The sequence below is a fragment of the Eulemur rufifrons genome, chromosome 21, assembly GCF_041146395.1.
Source record: "Eulemur rufifrons isolate Redbay chromosome 21, OSU_ERuf_1, whole genome shotgun sequence".
In the NCBI taxonomy this organism is placed as follows: Eukaryota; Metazoa; Chordata; class Mammalia; order Primates; family Lemuridae; genus Eulemur; species Eulemur rufifrons.
In genome coordinates this window covers 7,443,368-7,469,762 of record NC_091003.1, presented here as the reverse complement: position 1 = coordinate 7,469,762, position 26,395 = coordinate 7,443,368, and the positions used below count along the sequence as shown (strand labels likewise).

At 43.5% G+C, this 26,395-nt stretch overlaps 1 protein-coding gene across 3 annotated transcripts in view; it reads right to left on the bottom strand.

Annotated features, from left to right (window-relative positions):
• Positions 1–26,395, bottom strand: part of ACAD10 (acyl-CoA dehydrogenase family member 10) — a 54,893-nt gene that overhangs the window by 19,163 nt on the left and 9,335 nt on the right. For 2 of the 3 annotated variants that reach the window (XM_069497360.1, XM_069497359.1), the window contains 9 exons: positions 21,409–21,608; positions 19,663–19,811; positions 16,909–17,103; positions 14,176–14,334; positions 13,168–13,327; positions 11,762–11,903; positions 8,627–8,695; positions 6,799–6,980; positions 1,412–1,562 (listed from right to left, as the gene is read on the bottom strand). In XM_069497360.1, the coding sequence (XP_069353461.1) occupies positions 1,412–1,562; positions 6,799–6,980; positions 8,627–8,695; positions 11,762–11,903; positions 13,168–13,327; positions 14,176–14,334; positions 16,909–17,103; positions 19,663–19,811; positions 21,409–21,595 (1,394 nt within the window). In that variant the 5' untranslated portion in view covers positions 21,596–21,608. Of the gene's footprint in view, positions 1–1,411; positions 1,563–6,798; positions 6,981–8,626; positions 8,696–11,761; positions 11,904–13,167; positions 13,328–14,175; positions 14,335–16,908; positions 17,104–19,662; positions 19,812–21,408; positions 21,609–26,208; positions 26,286–26,395 lie in introns of those variants that run through there. The other variant, XM_069497361.1, reaches the window with a different exon arrangement.

Below are 26,395 nucleotides of genomic sequence, written 5' to 3'. Positions count from 1 at the left end.
GTATTTGTACCAGTTTATGCTCCTACCACCACTGATCAGCTCTAGGAGATGGAAGAAATGTTCCTCCACCTGTCAACAGATGGAAACCCCTTTGACTGTAAGTGACATCTATAAACGGCAGCATACTGTCTAAAATTAGAGGCCGTCTTTCCTGAAAGCACCATCATAAATGATCATACTTCATTATAGCTAAGGGAGGAGGTGCTCAAGCCACAGCTGGATGTCTCCTGCCCACTGTGTGCTTAATCACATTTATGGACACTTGAGATGCAAAAAGAGGCAAAGACAAGGTCCACGGAACAGCTCTTGTAGGCTGGTGACACCAAGGCCACCAAAGGAAATGGGTGGCAGTGGTTGGCGAGGAGAGTGCTGCTGGTGCTCCAGAGTCCCATGTGGAGGGAGCAGTTGGATGGAGGAACCAGCTGCAGCCCAGCCGCGCGCCGAGTTCAAGGCAGTGTGCGGAAATCCCTTGGTACAGTCAGCCAGGGACTGACACGAGAGTAGATACAGCATACTCTTATGGACAACCACATGACACAGAGAAAGTCTTGCTGTTCACTCTCACATTCAGGGGGATCCCCAAAGGTGGCTAAAGGAAGAAGCCAGGAACGAGTGACACAGGTCAAGCCAGTGAAGAAAGGCCAATCTCATTTGGAATGAAAGGAAGTGACTTTAAGCCTTTACTGTCTAGTCTTGTTTAATAAAAGGCACAGTTCTCCAGATGGGCAAGAAAACAACCAAGTGCATCAGAGGCCCAAATAAGGCATGCTCAGCTCAAAAGCAGACCTCCAGGCGCTGCTGGGAAGCAGAAAACATTACAAAAGCTACCCAAGTGCCTTGTGGGCAGCTTTCACAGCAAGAGACAAGATAAAGCTGGACACTCACGCTGGATGCAAGGCACGTCCAAGTTCCGGTTTTAGCCACACTACGGACTCACCATGTAGCCCAAGAAGACCGTGTCCGCTCTCTCGTTCCTTTCACTCCACGCCCAATGGGAATGTCCATCACCCGACCCCATGGGAGGTAAGAGACACCTCACTCTGCCTTATCTGCAAGCACTGGTTCTCAAGGGAGAGTGATACTGTCCTCCCTGGGGACACTGGACAATGTCTATGAATATTTTTGTTGTCACAACTTGTAGGGGGAGGAGGTGCTACTGGCATCTAGTGGGTAGAAGCCAGGGATGATGCTTGACATCCCATAGTACACAGGTAGCCCTCACAACAAAGAATTATCACACCCAAAATGTCACAGAGCCGAGGCTGAGAAACGCTGCCTTAAAAGGCCAGGCACAGGGAGACGCTCTGTGCTGGGAGTAATTCCCAACCATAAACTGGGCCAAAGCCAACGGCTTCATTTCCCTGTCAAATGCCCTTGCCATCATCTTCAGCTCCCCTAGCACCACGTCTACCTGAAGTCCCCGTGCACCACCGTGGTCCTCTGCTGACGGGGGAGATGGAGCGGCAGCCACTCGATGAGCCTCTCCATCGCCGGGATGGTACTGGTTTCTGAGGCTCGATACTGCTTAATCCAGGTTTGCACCTGGCGTGGAATATAGTCCCCTGAGAGAAAGAGGATTAGAACATGGTGTGCTATTTCAACAAACTCCAAAAGTTTCGAAAATTAACCAGTGAGATGAAACCCTTCATAATGCTCTGCAGTGGCGCCGCACCTTTGAATACATTCCTACATCCCCCACGCAAATGTTCCCGCCACCCCAAGGTGGAAGCCACTGGCTGTTTTGTCTTGGCTGGAAGAGTGTGGTCTGGGCACTGTTCCCAGCCACCTGGCCTCCAAGCCTGATCCCTGGCCCTCTTAAAGATCTTGTGAGCTTCCTAATAGCCTTTCATAATCCCTTTTGGTCTAAACAATAGTGCTTGGCTAAGAGCATGAACTCTGGAGCCAAACTGCTAGGATCTGAATCCCAGTTCTGCCATTCTCTAGTTGTGTGATCTCAGGCGGGTTACTTAACCTCTCTGTGCCTTAGTTTCCTCATCTTGAGATGGTCCTCACAGAGCTGTTAAGGATAAAATATATAAAGCCCTTGGAACTGTTCTTGGCATGTGGTGAGCACGACATGAGTGTTTGCTATTACCAATCAGCTGCTTGCTAAGAAACTCAACAGATGCCACAGTTAAGGGACTCGAAAGTTAGGAACATAAACCAGAATGAATTCTGGAGTCAACGCAGGCCACAGTCCAGCTCCTCACTTGGTTTAACCTCTCTGAGCCACCACTGCTTCACCGGTACAGCGAGAGTACTGATGCCTGTGTTCCGCAGGGCTGTTGTGAAGACTACGTGAAATCCATACGCAACGTGCCAAGCACGGTGCCAGCAGAGAAGGCTGCCCAATAGGTGGTGGCCATTATTAATGGCACTATCATTAGCTGTCGATTGACAATTACTAATTGCCACTATTAATAACATAATAATAAATAATGTGTTAGGTCCCTGGCTCTAAGCCAAGCCTTCACTCCTCATCTAAAAGGAGAATGTTCCCCCCAGAGGATGAAGGCTTTGAAGACAAGGACAGAGAAGTCGGCCCTATTCTGCAGAGTCCACTGCACCCAAATGCTGGCCCTTCGGAGGATGCCCTGGGCTGTGAGACGCGGAGATCAAAATCCATAGGAATTTAACTGGAAACGAATCAAGCCTTTAGGACTATCTGCCGGTTTTTAAGCATTACAAGAAATAGAAGATAGCAGTAAATGAAACCACAAGGAAATAACAGAGACAAATCTATAAGACAACTGACTTAGTCTCTTAAAAAAATCATTAAAAAAACAAGTGGGGAGACTGTTCTAGATGCCCTGATTTGGAAAAAAAACCCACTTAAAATGGTAAATGTTCTTGGATATGATCATGGTAAGAAATGTCCTTATTTTTAGAAAACTCATACTAAAGTACTTAGGAATGAAGTGTCATAGTCTCTACAACTTTGTTAATCACACAAATAGACATATATACATATCTATATATAATACGAGAGGGCGGTAAGAAGCAAATATGGCAAAAGTTAACCATTGTTGAGATTAGTGGTGGGCATATTGTTATTCATTGTACTATTTCAACTTTTCTGTTAGTTTAAACATTACCATAAGAAGTCAAATGAGAAACCACAGGAGCTGAGTCTCGGGGAAGGAGCCTCTCAGTGAAATGCCCGAATGGATCTGGACTCCATGGTCCCACACGTGCGGACCCCATGCTGCGCACATTTTCCTCCTCATGGGAGGCAGATGCAGTTGTCCCAAGTCTCCGGCTCTGTTGGCCACTGGTCCCAAGCAAGGCCTGCCCCAGCCCAGAAATGTCCTTCCCAAAGCAGCCGCCTCTCTGGGACGGGAGAGGAGGGTGATGTGTTCCCCATGGATATTTGGTGGAGGGTTCCTTTTGGTAATCAGACTGTGCCTAAAGGATCTTTGTCAAAAGCCCCTTTTGACTAGAAATCATGTTTGCATGCTCTTTTTTTTTTACAAATTTAAATTTGCTCTCTTGAAGAGCCAATACATTCATACGGCTCAAAGTGGAAAAGTGACAAAAAGGAATGCAGTGAAGTTTGTCTCCCAAGCCTCTGCACAGCTACTCAGCTCTTCTCCCCAAAGACAGCCTGCCCACGGGACCGGTTTCTTCTTTTTTTTTTTTTTTTTTTTTTTGTTGAGACAGAGTCTCACTTTGTTGCCCAGGCTAGAGTGAGTGCCGTGGCGTCAGCTTAGCTCACAGCAACCTCAAACTCCTGGGCTTAAGCGATCCTACTGCCTCAGCCTCCCGAGTAGCTGGGACTACAGGCATGCGCCACTATGCCCGGCTAATTTTTTCTATATAGATTTTTAGGTGTCCATATAATGTCTTTCTATTTTTAGTAGAGACGGGGTCTCGCTCAGGCTGGTCTCGAACTCCTGACCTTGAGCAATCCACCCGCCTCGGCCTCCCAGAGTGCTAGGATTACAGGCGTGAGCCACCGCGCCCGGCCGACCGGTTTCTTAGGTATCCTTTTGGAGACAGTCTATGGTGTGCAGGCAAACCTTTGAATTTGTTTAAATATTTAAATTTATTTAAATATACCTCCTTTTCTACACACGATGGAATCTATGTAACTCTTCTATATGTGGCTAATGCCCAGCCCAGCAGCTGGGGTCCTGACACAACCTGACAAACTGTGGGTTTCCTGAACCTGTAGCTGGATCCTTGAACCTGAAATCTGATGAAGGGGCTGGCCCTGGGTCACAGGAAATCACATCAGATTTCTGCTTTGTCTCCTTGTGCTAACAGGTCAGTGGAAAGAGCATCAGAACAATCCACTTTAAAAATACAAAAAGGCAAAAGATCCACTTGGACAGGACGGCGTGTGGGAATCTCCTTGGGCGATTCTCTCGCCACACAGGTATGTCACACTGCCTGTCACTGCGCTGGAGGCTTTCTCTTCAAAGCACTGGGATCAGCTGCCATGTGCTTCTCCCCTCTCCCAGTGAGGGCGGCAGGGCAGGGCTTTGAAACTCACCTTTACTACTGAGAAAACTATGACAAAGTAATGTCACTTGCCTAAGGTTACCTGACAAATTAGCAGCTGACTTCTGGTCTAGTGCTCTTCACACTGTAAAACAATGGACCAATATAGAGGACATCTGTTATCGTGACCTGTCTAGCCAAATTTAACTGGGCATCCTGTACTTACTTTATATTAAATTATATTTAATACAAATTATATTTCATTTCTGATGGACAAGTAAATTTTGAGTATATTTCCCTATGGGATCACCAAGGTGATCTGAAATTCAAATTTAACTGGGCGTCTTATATTTTTATTTGCTAAATGTGGTAACCTTAGTACATAGTTGGATTTCCTTTGGAGAAAACTGCTCCCCTCCATATCAGTCCATACTGTTTTGGTGTGGCTGACCGTGGCCCCAATTTTAGACGAGGGTGATGCACACAGGACTGGCAATCAGATCGCTGTATCCTTCTGGCTAGTAACTGGCTCAGAGCTATGCCCAGAACCCAAGAGGGGCCAGGACTGACTTTCTGCCCTGGGGGTAACAATCTGGTAGGCCATAACACTGGAGCTGACTGGGGCCATTTTGCCAGAAAATGAGAAAAACTTGGGAATCAAACCAAAAGAAAAGAAAACAGAGCTGAGAAAAGGGAAGAAAACTGATTCCTGAAGCCCCTGGACCCTTCTGTGCCCAAGAAAGTCCTGCGGGGGTGGGAAACCTGCGGCCTTAAGGCCACATATGTTCTTCTAAGTCCTTAAGTACAGCCTTTTTACTGAATCCAAATTTTATAGAAGAAATCCTTTTATTAAAGGGGTGCGACAGAGAAGATGAAGCTTTTCTTGCCTCCTTTGGTGCTTAAAAAAGAACAATCTTGAAATCAGAAGGGCCAAGGGTTCCGTTCCCTGCCAGGTTGGGAGCCAAGAGATTTATTTTTAAAATTCAAACTCAGCCAGTTTGGGCTGGGCACAGTGGCTCACACCTGTAATCCTAGCACTCTGGGAGGCCGAGGCTGGGGATGGCTTGAGGTCAGGAGTTTAAGACCAGCCTAAGCAAGAGTGAGATGCTGTCTCTACTAAAAAGAGAAAAAGTTAGCTGGGCATGGTGGTGCGTACCTGTAGTCCCAGCTACTTGGGAGGCTGAGGCAGGAGGATTGCTTGAGCCCAGGAGTTTGAGGTTGCTGTGAGCTAGGCTGACACCACGGCACTCTAGCCCAGGCAACAGAGTATAAGACTCTGTCTCAAAGAAAAAAACAATAAACAAAAAAGAAAAACCCCAAAAAAACCAAACTCAGTCAGTTTGAATTGGGTTTCTGAAATCTGCAACTTTAAGAGTCCTAACTAATACAAAACTTGGTTTCCGGAACAGAGTTCTACAAATGTCAGATGCTAGAATGTGGAACTGGCTGTGCTAAGAACAGGTGGAGGCAGAGAGGACTCCCTCAGTCCTGCTGGGAAGGCTGCAAGCCTGCTCTGTTGTAGCAAAGTGTTTTAAAATGTTAGTTTTGAGGACTTAGACCATGTGCCTCTGAGTGGTGGAACTTTAGGTAACTTGGCAGAAATAGGAAATTGATGTACATTGGACATATGTTGTAGCCTCTGATAAGGCCCTATAGAAAACACACACATTTTGGTTAAAGATAGAGGAAAAGCTGGCCGAAGTGGCTCATGCTTGTAATCCTAGCACTTGGGGAGGCCGAAGTGGGAGGATCACTTAAGGCCAGGAATTTGAGACCAGCCTGGGCAACAAAGTGTGACCCAGTCTCTATAAAAAATAAGAAAAATTAGCTGGTTGTGGTCGCGCACACCGGTAGTCCCAGCTACTTGGGAAGCTGAGGCTGGAGCATCACTTGAGTCCAGGAGTTTGAGGTTGCAGTGAGCTATGACGACACCACTGCACTCTAGCCTGGGTGACAGAGTGAGACCCTGTCTCTAAAAACAAAAACAAAAACAAAAAACTATCCCTGTTGAAAAATATATTTATGGGAAAGGGTGAAAACTGGAGGAAAATGTATCTTAAATACCCTTGACCAGTATCAGAAAAAAAAAAATTTAAATGGCCTAGTGAGATAAAAGTTGTAGGGGAGAGAGATTCTGTAGTCCATATAGTTACTCCATGAAGGGATTTATTGAAGGCTAAAATGTCCAAGTAAGCAACACCTCATTAAAACTACGCTGGATTTCCAAGGAAGAAGCTAAAGTTCACTTTACATTTAGCAAACACCTGGTGTGTTAATAGCTGAAACCATTCAAATCCTAAAAGCGGAGCTGCTAGTGATAAAATGACCAGTGTGGGCGACATGCCTCTTCCTCACCGTGCTTCCCGTAGTCTTCCAGGCCTGCAGCCTGGAGGTCCACACTGTGGATTTTGCACAGGACTCCATTCATGGCAGTGTATATGGCTCGCCTTTGGCTGGGCTCCAAGCCTGGCAGGGAGGGGTCTTTGTAGATGAGGCCTGGGCAGTACTCCATCAAATAGAAGGGGGTGCCAATGATGCTGAAAAGGATGAAAGAGACAGGGTGTTTCAGGGGCCCTGCTCCTAATATGGAGGGCTGTGAGTTACGGCCCTGCTCTAACTGTTCCTGGGTGTACAGTTTGACTGCTGTGCAGAGTTCAGACCCAGAGTACTGAACGCTTCCCTTTTCCTTTGCACATACGCGCAGGGCATAGAAATATCCTTTCTCCCAGCCAATCTACACACACACACACACACACACACTCTCTCTCTCTCTCTCTCTCTCACACACACACACACACACACAGAGTCTCTCTCACACAGACACACACACACACACACACACACACACACACACGCACACACACGCACGTATACTTCTTTGCCAGCATGCTGCTCTCTTCTCTTTGATCCATTTGTAGAAGCCATCAGAATGGGTTTAAATGTGATAATGTAGAAAGTGGCAAGGTTAAGAGGGGGAACTTTGGAGTCCTACAGAACCAGGTGTAAATCCCACCTCTGCCCTTTACTAGCAGTGTGACCCTGAGAGACTTACCAAACCTCTCTGAGCTCTGGGGTTTGGGGCTTTTTCTTTTCTGTTTTTTTGTTTTTATTTTCCCAGGACCATTTCTCCCTTTAAGCTTTAGTGGTTAGAGTTTTTTTGTTTTTTGTTTTTAAATCTGTAAAACTACTGACGTCAAGGGTAATTATAAGAATTAAGGGAACAAATATATGCAGTGCCTGGCCTGGTGTCCAGTTCCAATGAGGGTTCAATAAATATCCCTTCTTATTATTGAGTTGTTTTAATCATGTTTGGGTGGTATGAACTGTATAACGTACACTACCTGGTAGTATTAAAGTGACCCACTGACATGTCATGAATCTATCTTTTAGTCATTACTAGCAGTCAGTTTACTACTCTAAAAAATTAGTTTGAAAATTCTACCATTATAAATATTTGTCCTGAGTTGAAAAACTTATAAAAGACATCCCTGTGAAAATTGGGGAAATTCAAAGATGGTGCAGATATTAAATAATATTATTAAATTATTGTTAATTATCTTAGGTATAATAATGGGGCTGTGGTTATGGAAGAAAACGTCTTTACTCTTAAGAGATGCATACTGTCTGAAACCTACTTCAAAAGGTCAGTCAAAAAAATAATTTTATATATTTGTTATACACATACATATATATATATTCACACATGCATACACACAAAAACCAAATGTGGCAAAATGTTAATAATGTTTTAATCTAGGTGAAGTATAAATAGGTATTTATTACACTATTTTTTCCTCTTTCAACTTTTCTATATGGTTCAAAATTTTCATAATTATAAAAAGTTAGGCAAAAAGAGAAAAGACTTGTTACAAAGCTGTTTAAAATAGTTTAGAAAGACCACAATAAAAAATTAACAAAAACAAGGAACATGAAACTAGATGAATATATATTTTTAGAATGTTAAAAAAGATGTTTTCTACCAATCTCATAAAAAGCAGGCATATGTTGATCTTTCAGGATAATTTAAAAGATCTGAGAACTTCTGGGGGAGGTTGCTATAAAGTCTCTTTTCTCTCCTACCCAAATTTTATTTGTCTTGAACAATCTGGAATTTGAATTGGTATATAGGCTTTTCACTCCTGTAGCCTGAATATGCAATAGCAATAATACATCTGAACTTTACCTTGAATCTTCACAGAGGTCAACAACGTTAGGAACAGGTACTCCAGCTTTTGCAAGGGCTTTCATAATCCTGCCAGAACAAAATAACATAAGCATAACTGCTGGCAGAACTGATGAAATGTTCTTGAAATTACTTTTCTGATTTAAAAATTAGTACAGGCATAAATTGAAATAGAATTCTAAAAAATATTCAATTGACCCAAAGTAGATAAGAACACAAAACAGATGGGATAAGCAAAAAACAAATGGTGAAGTCATAGATCTAAATCAAACATATCAATATATGAGCTAACTATATGATGTCTACAGGAGTTATGCTTTAAATATAAAGACATAGCTAGGTTGAAAATAAAAGGCTAGAATGGGAAGTACTGTGCAATTGCTAAGTATAAGGAAGCTGGTGTGGCTACTTCAGTACCAGATAAAGTGGGCTTTAAGGCAGAGTATTGCCAGAGACAAAGACAGACATTTCAAAACAATACAACAGTTAATTATCAGGAAGATATTACAATCATAAATATATATGTGCTTAAAACATAGCTTAGAAATACATGAAGTAAAAAGGATTCAAACTAACGAGAAAGATGGACAAATCCACAATCATAGTTGAGATTTTAACACCCCTTTCTCAATAATGATAGAACTAGACAAAGAGCTTTATCTAATGACATAGATCTGAACAATGCTACTTGACCACATGGATATTTCTAGAACACTCACTCAGCAATTGCAAAGTACACATTATTCTCAAGTGTACGCACTATGTTTACCAAGATGAATCATGTGCTGGTCCATAAAATAAGTTTCATTGAATTTAAATAAATAATGAAATCCTGCAGACTATTTCTCAGATCTCAGTGGAATTAAACTAGAATATAATTAAACTAATGTATGGTATCTAGAAAAAACCCAAATATTTGAAAACTAAACAACACACTTCTATATAACCCATGGGATTAAAAAAAAAATCAAAATAGAAATTAGAAAGTATTTCAAATTAGAATAATAATAAAAATACAAAATTTGTAGATGCAGCTAAGAAGTGCTTAGAAAGAAACTTACAACTTTAAATGTTTGTATTAGAAAAGAAGAAAGATTTTAAATCACTGACTTAAGGTTACATCTTAAGAAGGTAAAAATAAACCCAGAGTAAGTAGATGAAAGGGAATAAAGTTAACAGTAGAAATACAATAAAAACAGAAAAAATTAACGAAACCAAATATTGGTTCTTTGAATAGATCAACACAATTGATACATACCTAGCTAGAATAATGAGGGAGAAAAAGAGAGAGAGAGAGAGAGAACAAATTATCAATCAATACCAGGAATGATAAAGAGGGGATATTACTATAGATCCTACATACTGTAAAAAGTAGGCCAGGCTGAGGCTGGAGGATCACTTGAGGCCAGAAGTTTGAGGCTGCAGTGAGCTATGATGATGCCACTGCTCCCTAGGCTAGATAACAGAGCGAGACCCTATCTCTAAAAAAAAATAGAATAATAAGGTGATATTATGAATAATAAATTTGATAGCTTAGGTGAAATGGAAAAATTCTTTAGAAATTCCAACTTATCAAAACTAAAACAAGATGAAATAAAATATCTGAGTAACCCTGTATTTATTAAACTGAATGCATAATCAAAAACCTTCTCCTAAAGAAAATTCCTGGCACAGATGATTTCACTGGTGAATTCTATGAAACACTCAAGGAGGATATTTTTTTTTTTTTTAAGAGACAGGGTCTCGCTGTTGCCCAGGCTGGAGTGCAGTGGTGTCATCATAGTTCATTGCAGCCTCAAACTCTTGTGCTCAAGTGATCTTGCAACCTCAGCCTCCTGAGTAGCTGGAACTACAGGTGTGACCACCACACCCGGCTAATTTTTTCATTTCTTGTAGAGATGAGGGTCTCACTATGTTGCCTAGGGTGGTCTCAAACTCTTGGCCTCAAGCAATCCTCTCACCTTGGCCTCCCAAAGTGCTGGGATTACAGTCATGAGCTACTGCTTCTGGCCACATTTGGCATTTTTTAAGCAGATACTGTATTATGTTTCATCTTCAAATGAACATTTCAGTTTTTACTACAATGGAAATTCTGCGCATTCCTGGATCTTTTGAATATCATTCTAGCACTCCAGAATTCCTTGGTGCCTCTGGGAATGGTTAGAGAGAGATCCCAAGCATGATATATAGAAAACACAGTGGTGGTTCTACAATTTTAGGGTCTCTCTTTCCACAAATACACATCTGCTCTTATATGGGCATGTAGTAAGTGCTCAGAAATGGCTGTAGGTTGTCTCCTGTGAGTAACCCCTAAGGCTTCATAATCGCCAGTCAGCAGTCCCTGCAACACCTGGAGAAGGCAGAGGCTAAGAACCAAAGAGTCAAGAGGAGAGACAGTAAACAACAAGAACAAGGAGGGGCCAGGAGCTGAAATCCCATTTTCCTTATTACTCTCCGCAACTCTCCTTCTGTAGAGCGTAAGAGGCTGAAATAAGAAGAGGAAGCGCAAATCTCCCAGGACAGCGAGCCCCACTCTAGAGCTCTTTTGTGGCTTTGCTGCCCACTCGCCAAGGGATTTGGAGTGAGGTTTTTTCCTACCTTCCATGTTTAAATTTTCCTGTTTGCAAAACGAACTATTTTATTGGGGATGGGTTATAATACATTTATTCTTTTAAATATTTTAGTATAGAAAATTTCAAACACATACAAAGGTAGAGAGATTTGTATAGTGAACCCCACGTACCTGTCATCCAGCTTCAACGACTATCCACTCATGGCCACGTGTAGCCTCATTAATATATTGATTTTAAGACTAAAGGTCCTAAAGACGGTAATCTTTACTAGAAAGTTTTCAAGACTAAAGGGCAAGACTAAAGAGCATCTCAATAATGCCTTTTTTCATCTAGAAGTTCCAAAAAAAATCTAGTCTCCTTAGGTTTAGGAATAGAAAAGAGAAGCCAAACTTCTGAATGAAATTAGGTTACGTGTTCTCATTTGAAATAACTGACAGATTTCTAATTGCAGTTTTAAATGTGTCAGGGCACTTTTATGGGGTGCTGACTTTTCAGCTAGGGGCTGAGCGTGTGCAATGTGGAGACCAGGTGGGCAAGTGCCCCCTGGGCCCTGAGAACTTACCTGAACTCCCTCTCCACTGCGTGGGCAGACGGAAGGAGGGCCCCTGGAGGTTTCTTCCTCAGAACCAGCTGATGACTGGCCAGTCTGATGTAGTAAGTTGGATTTGACTGCCCGTGATCAAACTGCAGGAGTTCCAACGGGCCTGCAAGTTTGCAAACATCGAAAACTCAAACCAGATCTGGAGGACAGATCTGGACAGACATTCTTTCTTTCTAATGAGTCCTGCACTTGGGATGCAAAATATCCTCATCTGGTATGCAGAACAAGGAAGGCACCTCCTCCCTGGGTACCAGGAGTGACCGAGTCCCAGGCGCACCTGCCAGCTCGGGTCCAGAATCACATGCCACTACAGTTTGGCAAAGGCCACTGGCTTTACACCATGATAATTTTCTCACTTTGTACGGGTGTCCAATTTTACCCTTCTTGCCAACTCCTGCTCCATGACCAAAAACATTTTTATTCTGTTTATCAACCACAAGCACAGTCATGGCAACCCATCTTGCCAAATGGAATGCTTTAAGCCTGAGGATGAAAAGTGCCCTTGTGTGTCCTTCAGCCTGACACTGACGTGACAGCTAAAAGGAGCTATGCAGAGCCCTTCGGCTTGAGCCAAAGCTGCTTCCGTGGGATGCAATTTCCCACTCCACCAGGCTGAATTCTTGCAGGCTCCTTGATGAGGTGAAGCCCACTAACCCTCAGCTTCATAGGACTGAACTCTGGACGTAGATTCATTTCACTTGGTCGGAAGAGCAGGAGAGCAAAGGGACTGCCTGAGTCCGTCAGCCTGGTCAGAAGGGGACCCTCAGCTTTGCAGAGACTCTACCAAGAATCCAATCACCGGAAAATATCGTAACATGAAACTCCATCAATAAAAGCCTTTTTCAGGGACCAAGTGGGTGAGGCAAAACTTGATCATCTGGTAAGAATCTCTTCAAAAGCTCGCAAGGCACCTGTTTTTCTGAGGGTGGAATGTGGAGAATGAGAAGGGAACTTCTCTCCAAGAGATGGAGACATCTTGTCACATATTAAAATCATGCAACTTTCATGTCACCTTCACAAAACAGGCTGTCCTCTCAAAAAATTAGAAACTCTCAAACGCCCCTGAGCACACACTGCAGTCCCCAAGTTCCTCTCCTCCTCGAAAGCCGTCTGCAGGCGACTGCCGCCCTACCACACTCTCGGGTGCAGGAGAGGCGCAAGTGCACTTTGGGGAACCCGTGAAAAAGGATGTTAATGCTTTTTCCCAAGCAAAACTGAAAACAGCACTCACATCCACCAGGCCCAGTGGCTGTTTCCCCATCGCACTGCCTCTTTGTCTCTAGCACATTCCATCAGGGTTTGAAAGTGAGAACCAGACTGAAAGCCCAGCCTTAGGGAGAGTTACCAAAACACCAAAATTCACATACCTGTGGTTTGGATCCCCAGTAAGTCTTTGAGGTACTTCTCCAAGGACTCTTTTGGAATTTCCATTGTCTTTCTCACAGGACGCGTGTTTGGAATACTCGCTCTCAATGTAAAACCCAAAAGAGCTTCTAATTCCTTTACTGCAGTCTCTGGGTCATGAACCTGGTTTCAGAGAGAATATTGAACCACGAACTAATCCTGACCTCTCTTCCTATTTGTTCTCTGCAAGGGTAGTTCTTTAGAGAAAGTTATTGAAGAAGTCAGTTCTCTGAGGAAGGCCTTTAGAGCCAGGATATTCAGCTAATGAGGAACCAGCAGAATGAGTTTCCTCTTCCCATTTATTAATAACTCCTAACCACACTGAACTTTCTATCTGCAGGGAAGAGCATCAGTCAAGAGTTCACAACACAGTGGGGTGTGATGGCTCCTGCCTACAGTCCCAGCTACTGGAGGCCGAGGCAGGAGGATTACCTGAGCTCAGGAGTGCAAGGCCAGCCTGGGCAACATAGTGAGACCCTGTCTTAAAAAACATACTCTCTTGGGCCAAGTAGGCAGAAGGAAGATTGTGCTGCAACATTTGCTCTGTCCCTACAGGCCCATTAGCTTAATAATAAAAACTCAAATGTAGAAGAAGCCTGGCTGAGACCTCTCATATGGCTTCTTGTACTTCATGGCCTTCATGGCCTGGGTGGCCCAGGTGTTCTCCACCTAGAACAGCATCACTAGATCACTAGGATGGTCTGAATGCCACCCCAGGTGTCTTAAGCCTGCCATTCACCTCCTTGTGTATCTCTTTTCTCAAAATGCCTTCTTAGTATGTGTTTGTCTTGCTTCCCATTAAAAATACAAGCAGCTAGTCACACAGATGGCCAAATTAATAGAAAAAATAAGATAAATATGGAAACATGGGGGAAAACCACTAAGGAAAGCAACAACTACAAACGTAAAAAGACCGCATAGAAACATAGTGCCTGGCACATAGTAGGGGTTCAAAACATAGTGACTATTACCTTAATGGTGTGAATACCAAGGCTGGCAGCTGCTTTTAGATTTGGTCCAAGATCGTCAAGAAAGATGGACTCAGAGGGCTGTAGGCCCAGCCGCTCTAAGCACAGCTGGTAGATCCTGGGGTCTGGCTTACAGATACCTTCCAGGCAGGACTCCACAACCTGAGGGAGGGACAAGAATGAGAGATGAATGTCCCTAAAGGTGGCGCTCGCACACGCATGCTGGTAAACTTTTTGAAAGGAAGAGCATGAGGAGGACAGTTGAGATTTATTTCAATAAGTAACTTAAGAGTGTTATGATATAAAATGATGTTGCCTTCTTACGTAGAGTGATTTGACAATACTAGGTTACAACCTGGGGGCAAACTCACGAAACCAAAGCTCTGCTTCAGATGCTATGACCTCATGCAAACAGCAAAGCCACACTGGGTGGCATTTTGCTAATGCCACATGTTGGGGCTACACAGAGCAAAAGATAAGCTGTACATGTCAGCTTTATGGAGAATATTTTACCATTTTTCCACAAAGAAGGGACTGCTAACGGCTACAAAATAAACATGACCTTAATGTTTACTTCAGAGATTAAAAAAAATAACCCATCCATACTCAGTTTAGACAGAAATCCCACAGGAGGGCTGACACCAAAGAGACCATAGTGGCAAAGACACTGTTCCTTTCATGCTAAGAGGCTCCTCTACCCTGACAGCCTTGCTTCAGCCATGTGCGTGACCTGGAACCGGGGGGGTCTGGTGAGGGTTCAGGAGAACCCTGAAAAAGCTATCTCAGCATCAGGCTATCTCTGATCCAGAAACCCCCTGGAAGTCCTCTTACACTGTCTCCAGGGCTGAATCTTCTATAAAGTGGGCCCAACAGGGCCATACAGGCCTATAACCAACACCCTCTGGTCTTCCTTAAGAATAGAACTAAATCTCTGACTCACTGCTTGGAATGACCCACGTTCTCGAAGGCCAAGGATAAACCCGAGGGCCCCTCCCTCCACTTATATTCTTGGTTGGGTGAAACTGTTCTTTCAGGTAAATAAATGTCCTGAATTAATTCGACCTTTCTACTTACTTTTCCTTGTCTCCTAAGGACTTGAATGAGTTAAAAGAATACTAAGAAGCTCCCCCTAAAGAAAATGTCAATAGTGAGTAGCAGAGAAGCAGGACATGTCAGACACCAATCGATACGTTATGCTAGAAGGAAGCAGCTTCTAGCTGCTATGCTTCGTAGCTGTGCCAGTTGAGGCAAGCAGTGAGACAGCAGAGGGGACTCGGGGGGTGGGCCCAAGTTCTGACGAGCAGACGGCTCCTCTCTCCAGGTCAACTGCATTTGGGTGAGGTGAAAAATCCTGAAGATTTATTTGACAGATCTCTGGCCTTCTCGTTCTGTTCTATTTTGCACAGATGGCATGAACCTGTTCAAGGTTTCTATTACCTTCTCAGCAAACCAGGAACTGTGGGAACATGGCCAGTGTTTGCCCAAATACAGATGAAATAAAAATGGTTTTAGTTTATCAAGGATCTGTCACAGGAAGATGGAAGGGAAGCCTCCTTCTCAAGGTGAGCATGCGGGAGGCCGTGTCACAGGAGAGAACTGTGGACAGAAGCCGAAGTCCCTCACTGCATCTCGGGGTTCTCACCCCAACTGCACGGCAGAATCCCCTGTGGTGGGGTTTTTTTTTTTTCCCCATAAATATGCATGTCCAGGTCCTGCCCAGACACACTCAGTGAGAACTTCCAGGGAAGGGGACCTGGCACCTTTACAAACTCCCAGGTCATGCTGATGTGCAGGCAGAGTTGAAAACCTATATGTCAATCTCACTGGTCCAAATAAGGGCAGAAACACACATAGCAACAAGCACATTTAGGACTAAGGGGCAGGGAACACGCTACTTTCTGGAGTCAAACCAAAGTATCTCTTCCAAGGATGGAAAGAAACAGAAAGGGGCTCTATTTATAAAATGTGCAATGCTCAACCTATCAGAGAAGTTTCCCCTATGTGTTCTAGAGGCCACTGTGACTCTCACTGTATTTCGCCAGATGTTTCCCATTTGCACTGACCCAGACTATCCCTGGAGGAGTGGGCCACAGGGAAGGGGCCTCCTGATCCATCCCAACTCTGGAAGGCCCTGGAAGCCCTATGCCAATCTGGGCTTCGGAGTCTCTAAAGACAATTATCACTGCTGTTGTTTATATGACACACATAAACATTTAAAAAGTACCCAAATATAGCCAAGCATGTCAAAACCATATCATAAACATTAGAGGTTGGCATATACACATGGAGTATGTCATATAAATTCAGCAGGGGGGTAAATCAGGCCAGGGAGGCCGTGAAGTTTTACTGGACAGCGCTGGTCTAGAAATTAACATCACGGCATGCAGGGCAACATAGTTGGTTTGAGACGAGAAAAGGTCAAAAGGCCCATTAAGATGTGCAGGCTGATGGAGACGCTCTTGTTACATGAAGACGAAGGCTCGAATTCAGAATGTAAGGGAGTCTCTAAAGCTGAGGTTACAATCAGTTATCAAATCCCACAGATGCTGACCTTGCTAAGAGCACAGTGATATTCTAAAAGCCCTGTTTTCAACGCACTGCATCTAAACCTAACTTAGTCAAGTTTCTGAATAAAAAACCATTCACTCAAGACCTGCTAAAAGGCAGCATTTAATGTTGCATCCCGAAGCAAAGGCACAGATCCTGTTTTGATTGTTTGAATCACTGAGCACTTACCACATCAAACTGTTTCCGGTCCAGGGGCAAAAAGCTTCTCCCTTCGGGAAAGTAAAAATTATTGCTCAAGACTGCAGTCCGAAGGCCTTTTGCCCGAATTTGAGTGATGGCCTCAGTCATCACTGGGAACTGCTTTGCCACTTGCTGACTGGTCAGCAGAGAGAAAAATGAGTCCACAGGCACAGAGGTCTTTGACTAAGAACGGGGAGGGCAGAGGAGAACCAGAATCACTACGAGTGGGAACCAGTCCCGACCAACAGAAAAGACTTATTCCTGGCTTCCTGCTGTTCTCTGGTTATAAGTGTCCGGACTCTCGGCTTGCTGTCTCCCTCCAACCCTGTGCTGAACTCTTCAACTAAGGTTTCTTAACAGTAACTTAGAATTAGAGTTGCAATGAAGCTATTTATATCTATAATGCAATTAAATGACTTCTTTATTCCACCCATGGATTGCTAATTGGAAAAATATCAGAATGTCATAAGAGGATACACTAAACCCTGAAAGTGTATTAAACAGATGTAATTTAATTTTTAATGATCCAGAAGGCACTTAATGATTTTGTATTGCCTCAGCATCACCATTATGAACTTTAGTTTCTGATCAATTTTTTTGTTTTTAAATTCAATCTATGTGAGTTTTTTAAAACTCTTATTATCAAGTTTCAAAATCTGCACAGTCTGCTATTTTACATATGCATATATACACACAGATATTTTATAACAGCCTTATTGAAATATAATTCACACACTGTACAATTCACCTAAAGTATACAATTCAATGGTTTTTAATATATTCATAAAGTTGTGCAACCATCACCACAATCAATTTTAGAACATTTTCATTACCCTAAAGGGAAACCCGTACCCATTAGCAGTCACTCCTCATTTCCTCCAAGAGCCCCAGGCCTGGAACACCACTAATCCACTTTCTGTCTCTATGGATTTGCCTATTCTGGACATTTCATATAAATGGAACCATACGATATGTGGTCTTTTTTGACTGGCTGCTTCTTTCACTTAGCATAACATTTTCAAGGTTTACTATTTTACGTATACATATTTTTTAGTTACAGAAAATATATGAAACATAAAATTTATCATTTTAGCTTTTTTTAAATTTTTTGAAATAGGGTCTCACTCGGTCATCCAAGTTGGAGTGCAGTGGTGTGACCATAGCTCACTGCAGTCTTGAACTCCTGGGCTCAGACGATCCTCCTGCCTCAACTTCCTGAGTAGCTAGGATTATAGAGGCTCACCACCATTCTCAGGTAATTTAAAAAAAAAATTTTTTTTTTGAGATGGGGTCTTGACATGTTGCCCAGACTGGTCTCGAACTTCTGGCCTCAAGTAATCTTCCCACCTCAGCCTTCCAAAGTGGCAGGATTACAGGTGTGGGCTACTGCACCTGGCTCATTTTAACTATTTTTAAGTGTACAATGCAGTGGTGTTAAGTACAGTCACATTGTTATGCAACTATCATCACCATCCACCTACAGAACTTTTCTTACTATTATATTTCTAAATTATATTTTAGTAGAGCTATTGTGACAGTTACATGAGTTAATATAAAGAGCTTAGAGCAATACACAATACAGAGAAAATGCTAATATTATTGCTTTAAATAATGTTTTTGATCAAAGCCTTTATGCAGACAGGTCCTGTTTCACTATCTGTGGGGTGGGGGGGAGTTTCTGGGTTGCTGAACACACAGAGGTGCTGGAGGGCGGCAGGCCCAGGAAGGGCATGGGCGCTCTGCACCCCTTCCCCCAGTGCATCTTGTCAGGTGGCCGTTCATCTGTAGCCTTCGTAATATCCTTTATAATAAACATGTAAACATTTAAAAAAATCTGCTGGAGGGGCTTACTAAAGAATATTTCTACTTATTCATACATGAATTTAAAGCTGAGTACCTAGGGGTAGAAGAAATAGCTTAAAAACATATAATGGGTTATTAGACGATATGGTTTGGATGTTGGGCCCCTCCAAATTTCATGTTGAAATCTGATCCCCAGTGTTAAATGTGGGACCTGGTGGGACGTGTTTGGGTCATGGGGTGGATCCCTCAGAAATGGCGTGGTGCCCTCCCCTCCATGATGGCTAAGTTCTCTGGCTGTTTGAAGGAGCCTGGTACCACTCCCACCCTCTTTGCTCCTTCTCTCGCCGTGTGACACGCCTGCTTCTTCCTCGCCTTCCACCTTGATGGGAAGCTCCCTGAAGCTTTCAGCAGAAGCAGATGCTAGTGTGATGCTTCTTGACCAATCTGCAGAACTGTGAGCCGAATAAACCACTTTTCTTTATAAATTACCCAGCCTCAGGCATTTCTTTATAGCAGTACAAAAATAACTGAAACATTAGGTTTGTTTTTTTTTTGAGACAGGGTCTTGCTCTGTCACCCAAGCTGGAGTGCAATGGCATGATCATAGCGCACTGCAACCTTGAACTCCTGGGCTGAAGTGATCCTCCTGTCTCAGCCTCCCGAGTAGCTGGGACTACAGGTACGCACCACCACGCCCTGCTAATTTTTCTATTTTTTGTACAGATAGGATCTCACTCTTGCTCAGGCTGGTCTTGAACTCCTGGCCTCAAGTGATCCTCCCTCTTCAGCTTCCCAAAGTGCTAAAATTACAGGCGTGAGCCATGGCACCAGGCCTACATTTTGCTTTATTTTCAGTTTAACCAACTTATGGATGAATGTTGCAACCACTACTCAGTGCAAAAAGAATAATATGGAAATGCAGGTATGTTTATCACTCACCATTTCAGAGCAAAGTCTCCCATATTCTCGTAAGAAATCCTGTACTTTTATTTCTCCTCTTATAAATCTCATCCAAGGCCCATTTTCACCACCTTCCTTAAAGGCCTTCACTATGGTTCCAGAAGGGATATGATTCTGTACCTCCCATTCTATAGGAAGTGAAATATGCAAAAGTAAAATATAATACATTGACAAATGGGTGGGGTTTGGGGGACTCAGGGGAATTACCACACCAGTTCCTACGGTATCATCATGGTGGCAGGATGGATGCTATTAGGAAGTCAAAGAAATTCATGAAATGCAAACTCTCAACCTTAGACCTCCAAAGGAAGAGCGATACTAATTTGTATGACAGAGTGCAAACTGCCATTAAGTATCAGGTCCTGGCTGGGCGCGGTCACAGTGAAAATGGTATGACACGGGGACAGGAAAGCTAGTACTGTGAGAGGCCCTGAATACCTGGCAAAAGCTTCCAGACTTAAGCTAAGGGACTACATGCAGGCACTCAAGGCTTTGAAGCAGGGGAGGGAAGGAACAAGATCTATGTTCTAGAAAGGTAATTCTGGAGCTAGAGGCAGGGAGAGGAGGGAGAAGGCCGATGCCATCATTCGGGTGAGAGAAGACAGGGATCTACCCACAGGGAGGCATTGGGAATGGAGGTTCTCAAGATATTCTGGAGAAAGTTGAGAAACTTCTTGTCCAGCGATCTTTATGGTCTCTGTAAAAGGGGAGATTCAGCTGTCTGTCGAGTATGAATATTTGGGGGTGGTGAGGAGCCTGCGGGAGCTGACAGTTTGGAACAGCCCCTGAGGTAAGCGTGAGAGAAATACTAGCAGAAGAATAGGGAGGCTATGGCATAGCACCGAGGGCCCAGCTGAGGTTGGAGCTCAAAAACTAGCCCATGCAGCTGGTTTGCACAGCTGGGTAATTGTTTCCGGCAGTGTTACCCCAGACACATGGGTGTAGAAAACCTGCACTTGGGTTGATTTAGGAGGGAGAACTGGCCAGCCAGCCACCACTGAAGGTCAAAAGGAAAGGGACAGCAGATTGTCCCTTTCTCCTTTCTGCTGGCTGGAATGAGAACATGATCGCAGGAGGTGGGGCAGCCATGACAGACCACGAGGTGAAAGTGGAAATGATGAGAAGTCACTTGTTAAGTTTGCTACCACTTGAAGCCAAAACGAATCTAACTAACGCAGATTGAACTGAGTAGGGAAAAGAAGTAAAACCAGGGAGAGGCTGATAAAGAGAGGGCCAAAGAGACTGAAGGGTTCACCTGGTAGGTCCAGAAGCAGGTTTGGAGCGAGCAAGGCAGAAGAGAGAAATGTGATCAAAGGGGCAATTGCATTCAGCATTCAAGATTTCAGAAGCAGCACAGTTCCCAGGGAAAGGTAGTTAAATTCTAATCACAACAACGACAATCATGGCAGCTCACCACTGAGGATCTAGGAGCTGCTGAGCACTCACTGTGCTAGGCAAGTGCTGTTCATGGATTGCTTCATTCAACTCTCCCCCAAATCCCAAGGAGGCAGGTACTTTTATTAGTCCTAATTTAATGAGGAGGAAAATAAGACTCTGACGAGTTGCATAATTTGCCCAAGACACTCAGCCACTAAGTGGTGCTTGGAATTTGATTCAAGAGCCAGAGCACTGCCCCCTGGGATACACTCTGCCTCCTCCACCCCCTCCATTCTCCCACCCCACCCCAGTCCCCCAAAGTGAAACAGAAAAGAATGAAGAGCTCACCTGCAGCCACTCTCGCTGGAGAAGGAATGAGAACTCCGCCCATGTCAAAAATCACGGCTCTGTAGGTGCTGCCTCCAAAATGCGTCCACCGGTGGGTTCCCTGGTGCCCGGACTGGAAGTGTTTCAGGAAGGCTGCCCTCTGAGCCCACTGGAGAGGGGGGCACTGCAAAAGCCTCCTTATGCACATGTTGAGGCTGGGGCTGTGCGAGAAGGCAGAGGGCACAGCTCACCTTCACTGCCTCCATTTCAGGCCTCCACCCTGGAGTTCAGGGTGCCAGCCAGACATCTCCAAGTGATCACCAACAGATACCTCAAACCACATCCACAAGTGACCTCACTGTGTCTCCGCCCTCTCTGACTACTGAGTAAAGGGCTCCATCATCCATCCTCCTGCCCATGCTGGAAAACTGGGACTCACCCTGAGTTCCCACAATCTCGCCTCCAGTTGTTGTTCCGTGCTGTCAATTCTTCCTCCTGAAAATCTCCATCTACCTCTTTCCATTCCCACTGCCACCATCTTGCGCAATAGATCCTAACTGGTCCTCTTGCCTCGTCTCAAACCTCCCTCCAATCGTTTCTTCACTCTTCAGTCAGACGAATCTTTCAAAACTGCAAGTCTGGTCACATTCTAACCCTACTTAAAACCTTCAATGGTTCCCACTGCCCTCAAGATAAACTCTCAGTTCCTTAACCTAGCTTAATAAGGCCCTCTAAGATCTGCTTCCCTCTTTCTGCAGTAACTCCTCATTTTTTCACTGCAACCCGGATCACCTGGACATGCAAATCTACATGCAGTTTCCTCAAACACGTGAGGTTCTCCTCATGATACCAGACCTTTGCATATTATGTTCCCTTGGCCTGGAATGCCCACTTTCACCTGTTACCTGGTTAATTCTAAAGGGTCCTTTGGGTTGTAGTTTACCTGTCACTGTCTTCATGAAACCTCTTCTGGCTACCAGAAATGACAGAGTAGGAGTATGTATACTCCCAAGATGTCCTGTACTCATCTCCTAGCACTTAAGATACCACCATCACAACATCAAAACACCGTCATATTATCTCTTACTGATAACTGTAATAGCCTACTAACTGTTCCCCCACTGCCTCTTTTCTAAACATATTTTCAAAAGAATCAGGTTTAAAAAAAGCATACACGCAACACACAAATGCAAGTGCATATAGATATATATCTACATACACATGCATAGAGATAAACCAAATATGGCCAAATGTTAATAGTCAATCTACATGAAAGGTATATGAGAGATCACTATACTTTCTTTCAGCTTTGTTGTCCAGGCTAATGTGTAGTGGCATCATCATAACTCACTGCAACCTCAAACTCCTGGGCTCAAGCGATCCTCCTGCCTTGGCCTTCCAAAGTATCAGGATTACAGGCATGAGCCACTGCACTCGGCCTACTTTTTATGTCGCTCCTATAGTTAAAAAACTTACTATTATAAAAATCAGGTGAGATTAAAACAAGGTGGTAAGACGGCCTATGAGTTCATGGGAGTCGCTTGGGTGCTGCCAAAAGGACTCAAGACAACTACACAGGTTGAGCATCCCTAATCTGAAAATCTGAAATTTAAAATGCTCCAAAATCTGAAACTTTTTGAGTGCTGACACGACACCACAAGGGGAAAATTCCATACATGAGTGCTTAACGCAAACTTTGTTTTATGCAAAAAACTATGGTACAAAATTACCTTGAGGCTATGTGTATAAGGTATACATGAAACATAAATGAACTTTGTGTTCAGATTTAGGTCCTATCCCCAAAATATCTCATCATGCATATGCAAATATTCCAAAACCCAAAAACATCCAAAATCTGAAACATTTCTGATCCCAAGCATTTCAGATAAGGGATACTCAGCCTGTATAAGAATCTAAAGAAAGGAATCTTAAGCAGTAGATCTTGAAAACTATATAATGTGTTTCTCATGTACAGTCAGCCTTCCACATCCGTATCTGTGGATTTAACCAACTGGAGATTGAAAATATTTGGGGGGAAAAAGCCAAAATAACAATAAAAAATGAAACAAATAAAAAACGAATAGAGTTTAACAACTATTTATATAACATTTACATTGATTTAGGTATTATAGGTAATCTAGAGATGATTTAAAGTACACAGGGGGGAGCGAGACCCCCGTCTCTTTACATTTAAAAAAAATAAATAAATAAAATAAAGTACACAGGAGGATGTGTGTGGGTTATATGCAAATATTGTGCCACTTTACACGAGAGACTTAAGCATCCTCAGATTTTAGAATCCAGGGGGTCCTGGAATCAATCCCCTGAGGATGCTGAGGGAGAAAATGTGCTGAATTTAGGAGTAAATTTTGAAACTAAAAATTTCAAGGGTGATTTGCATTTTTACGTATGTTCCTATGCCAAGGCCAAAGTTTATGATAGGAAGAGAAACTTATTTATAGGCTTGTAAAAGCATCAACACATTTAGTGTGAGGGCTTAACAGAGATAAAAAGTGCCTTTGGGGCCTGGAGGATGAACTTTAATCGTTATTAAGGACACCAACCTCCACATACTCCTGTTAATGGATATGTAGGCAACACTCCCACAGGCAGCCTGCTTACTCCTTCAACTACAGATGACTGTTCTGTTCTAGCCACTTCCCAACGCTCTCTTCAGAGTGGGAAAATGCTGTCACTTCTCATACTTCCACTCCCTGGTACCTGCTGTGCTCATTGACTGAAACACCTTTCCCTTCTTGAATTGCCTGGTGAATTTCCATTCATTTTTACATCATAGCCTCAGCTTTACCACCTATGTAGAGGCTTTTCTTTGTTTTTCCAGGCAGACTGCAGGACTTTTTGTTCACTCCATTGCACCTTCTCCATACCTTTAGTAGAGTACTTATCCCTCTACACAGTAACTACTTTCATGTCTCTCTCCATCTATAGTTGTAAGCTCCTTAAGGAAAGGACTATCTTATCCATCATTGTATACAACCATCCCCTAGGGCCCAGTGCAGTTTCTAGACACATAGCAGGTGCTCATAAATATGAGTTGGAAGGATGCATAAACTGGATGTAGCAGAAAATAGGGAAAGGCTAGGGACAGGCTTAGTGGTTGGCAGACAAAAAGAACTGTAACATTCCCATCTTTCCCTTCTCTGGCCAACAATTCTAGTTCTCTGGAATTAGCATCTGCCATAAAGAATGTCTTCTCCCTGAGAATAATGAGATTAGTATGATAATGTAGATTTGCTACCTAAATTATGCTTTCATAAATATGCACACAGTGTATTGTCATATACTAACAAGACAATTTATTTAGTAAAGAGATTAAGAGTGTTGGCTGTGGGATCGAATTGCCCAGATTCAAATTCTATCTCTGTCACTTAACTGTGAGATCCTGAGCAAGTTACTCCCTTGTAGCCTCAGGTTCCATAAAATAGGGACAATCATAGTACCTGTTTCATAAAGTTCTTGAGTACCACTGCATGAGATAAAGTATGTAAAATACTCAAATCAGTATCTGGCACACCATTAAATGTTATTACTACTGTAATATACTAAAAAAGTTCACACAAGGTATCATATGCTTTACACATATACTATTTGTGTATGGCTTATGCACTTTCACATAAACCAGTGATTCCCAACAGGGAGTGACTTTGACCTCAAGGGGGCATTTGGAAAGCTGGAGACATTTTTGGTTGTCACCACTGGGGAAGAGGAGCTACTAAGGTCTAGTGGGTCAGGCCAGGGATTATTACAAACATTCTACAATGCTCAGGACACTGTCCCTTCCAAAGAATTAACAGGACCCGAAATGTCAATAGTGCAAGATATACTGAAGGATATGTCATAGTACCGTCGAAAGCTCTATATACCCATATATCACGTGGTCATGTTATACAGATATAGTCAACATACCTACACATATCCAGGATGTACTACATACTTACATAGGTGTACTTACATATGTATCATTATAACATACACCTAGAATGGCAACCTGTCAAGGATATGCGATATATGCACTGATTGTGGCTGTCAATACCTATGTGCTAAAGTCAGTCTGATATACTAGAAAGAATGCTGAACCTCAGAAAAGCTAATCTCAGCCTGAGCAAGAGCGAGACCCCGTCTCTACTAAAAATATAAAGAAATTATCTGGCCAACTAAAAATATATATACAAAAAATTAGCCGGGCATGGTGGCGCATGCCTGTAGTCCCAGCTACTCGGGAGGCTGAGGCAGGAGGATCGTTTAAGCCCAGGAGTTTGAGGTTGCTGTGAGCTAGGCTGACGCCACGGCACTCACTCTAGCCCGGGCAACAAAGCGAGACTCTGGCTCAAAAAAAAAAAAAAAAAGAAAAGAAAAGAAAAGAAAAGCTAATGTTCTCGCTATATTCATCATTTCATTGCATCCTCACAATCCTGTGAGGATATTATGTTATCCCAACTTTACGCAATGACTGAAAGTCCACTCCACAATATGGGCAGGAACTGTGTTTATGTTATTCACCAATGTATCTCAAGCATCCCAACAGTGCCTCAGTAAACATCTGTGAAGTGATGAGTGCGGAACAGGACTCAGATCTATCTCTAGCACTGTGCTCTTAACCAGCCCAGCGCTACCTTAATAGAGTCTGCAATCCCCACTGGCCCTAAAAAGCAACTTCACCAAGCTGAGCCTCATCGTGTCTATCTGTAAAGTGAGGCTTAAATAAAGCAACCCTTCCTAAGCGTAGAGCGAGGCGTTAAACATAAAAAAAAAAGAGGCAAAAGTTCCGCACAGCACAGGTTCTTAGAACAATTCGCAGACCTCGCGGAGCCAGGAACCCCACGCAGCCAGCCAAGATGCACCAGCAACTTCAACGCTGTCCTTACTTCCTGACCTCTTCCAGATCCCACCCGGAAGGCCGCAGGATCTCCTCCGCGCCGCGCCACCCAATCAGAGCGCGCTCGTGCGCGCATGCGTGACCCCGCGGGTCAGTGACGGCGGCCGGGAG